Source organism: Microplitis demolitor, chromosome 9 (genome assembly GCF_026212275.2).
Source record: "Microplitis demolitor isolate Queensland-Clemson2020A chromosome 9, iyMicDemo2.1a, whole genome shotgun sequence".
Lineage (NCBI taxonomy): Eukaryota > Metazoa > Arthropoda > Insecta > Hymenoptera > Braconidae > Microplitis > Microplitis demolitor.
This window is the reverse complement of record NC_068553.1, coordinates 6,252,109-6,254,686: the sequence shown is the minus strand read 5'-3', so window position 1 is coordinate 6,254,686 and position 2,578 is coordinate 6,252,109. Positions and strand designations below refer to the sequence as shown.

At 36.8% G+C, this 2,578-nt stretch overlaps 1 protein-coding gene across 1 annotated transcript; it reads right to left on the bottom strand.

Moving 5' to 3' along the window:
- Positions 1-912: 912 nt before the first annotated feature.
- LOC128668520 (uncharacterized) lies at positions 913-2,133 on the bottom strand. Its single transcript, XM_053741672.1, has one exon. It carries the CDS (start codon positions 2,131-2,133, stop codon positions 913-915), a length of 1,221 nt encoding a protein of 406 aa, XP_053597647.1.
- Positions 2,134-2,578: the final 445 nt, after the last annotated feature.

The window sequence follows — 2,578 nt, the reverse complement described above, 5'->3', positions numbered from 1 at the left end:
TACTTTGAAGAACCCATTCAAGACTACATTAAAAGGTTTGTACGTGATATTCATCTTCTACAAACTAATTTGAATATCATTTAAACTAGACGTGATAAAAACGTGTGTCCATACTGCTGTGCATTTAAAGACTCTGTGAAAAAACTGCATCAAGTGATTGAAAGTATCAAAAAACTAGAAGAACGTATCAACAAGAAATAAAAGACAATGGAATTCATCATAGATTTCGCAGGGTTTGTTATGCCCGATGACACCTTAGTAGTGAAAGAATTGTGTGTGGTTGACATATATGAAAATTCCTCAAAATATAAGTGTAAACATTTTATCTTTCAACCACCATTGGAGTATGATGGAGCAATTATGCAAGAAACTTTAGATGAGAGTGGGTGCAGCCATGGTATCCGGTGGGACTCAGGTGAAACGCCATACGACAAACTTCAAGAAATTATTAAAGATATAGTGAGCAAATCAAGTTATATTTATGTTGATGGAAAGCAAAAAGACAAATGGTTGACGATCATGACCGATTACTCCGCACAAATTATCGACATCCAACTAATGAGACATTATTCATTTGAAAATGTGGATCGCTATAATAAGGAAAAATGTCCGCTGAGGCTATATCATCGTCGAAGAACACATGCATGTGCTTTTCAAAATATTCAACAATTAAAGCGTTGGTTTCTGGAATTCTAGGGTGACAATCCATCATACGAAAAATCTGCGCAAATATATTATCAACTGTCTGATTTGAAAAAAATGCATAAACGTTGATCTCTCTATCCTAAGTTTAAACCTTTCTCGATCTCGAGCCATTTGCTTCCATTCACCTTGTCTAGCAGTGTTGTATGCATAACTCCATGCATACATATAATGTACAGTTGATGTCAGACCAAATTGCACAACCATGTTTCAAGTCAATTTTCGTACAGTGCTGCTGATAGGGTTATACTCAACGATACGATCGTGGATTATTAAACAATAAGCTGTTGTGTTTTGTGGAAATTGATTTATGGATTCAAACTCCAATCGAATGTCTACTGGTCCAGATTTAATTGCCTCATTCTGCTTAGAACAGTCTATAACACAGAGTGGAGCTTCTTGCAAAAATTTCTGCTTTGTTAACAGTGGCTCAGCCACTTTATTATAGTATGAAGATTGGAAATCAGTGTACATACTGTACAATAAAGCATACTGATTGTCGTTTATGTCCAAATTCAGATCTCCAGACGGATAACTATGTGAGTTCAGGAATAACTTTACGTTGCGGAGCGTACAATGATCGAATCGACTCGCATTCTTCCTTGCGTCGTTTTTTTTTGCTGTTTGAAATCCGAGGATGACGTAACGTGGCTTCTCCAGTTGTGTTGATGTTTTGACAGCCCAAATATGTTTTGATGTTGCCGGTAACAGCGGATACTCATACAATTCCCAGGTTCGAAAACTAATTGAGATAGCCGGATCACTTGTAATATAATTTAATGCTTGAATTTTTTCCTTGTCTGATAGGGTGACGTACGGTACAATCCACTCGATTTTTTGCAAAGTTAACTTTACTTTCTCAGCACCTGCTGCTTGTTGTATGCAAGCATTAATGTCACTGTTTAAAATTGTAAGAATTATCTCTAGCTGAACATTCATAAGGACTTTCCGATAATCTTCAGCAAAACCACTCAAAATATTCAACGGAATCAATAAATCAAAGCTTCCTGCAGCGTTTGTTAATTTAACATCATCTTCCATCACCCAGCCAGCATTCTCCAAAGCACTCAACTGATTTGGACTGAATGATACATAACCTTTCATCAGACTTGTTATACCAACGTTACTACTTCGATCAACTTCAACACCATTCATAAGTAAGCGAAATTCTTTAATCATGTGGCCAATCCCCATATTAACCAAGTTGGTTGTGGCAGCGACAGCAGTATTATCACTCTTGGTAAGCTTTCCGAGAATATGGAGTGCACTTTTCCTAGGAAGTATGCACAAATTTTGATTTTGGATTGTGATACGAACTTCATCGTTGTTGTTCAAAGTTGACGATGCATACGGTTGATGAGCATGCAGTTCATAGTGAGCAATTGACTCATCGAATATAATTGGTCGTTGAATATCTAATATATTAGCCATTATTTTTTATATCCTCGGTCACCTACTGCACCGTATTTGTTGCCTTTCTCGTAACCGTCGTACGCTGTACTACCTTTTATGCTTGGTGTCGAATATTTATCTTTGCTCTTTTTAAAATCTGTGCCGTATTTACTTTGCTGGCTCTCTAAATACTTTCTTAAGTTCTTTGAAGCTTCGTTATTAGACATTATACTCAACAGCTTACCACCTAAGTCTTTCGACACGGGATTATGCAGCAGAAATTGAATTTTATTTTATTGATCTTCCACGTGAACGTAGCCCGAGACTTTTCAGGAACAGCTCGTTCTGATGTGTTAACGCCTTGTGAGGTCTTCTTCGACTGATTGTGCTTGTCCATGTTGATATCTTTTTATAGCCTGCGCCACTCTTTGTATCATATACAATACCCATTTTATATTGTTTTCACATGTAATCTTATGATTAT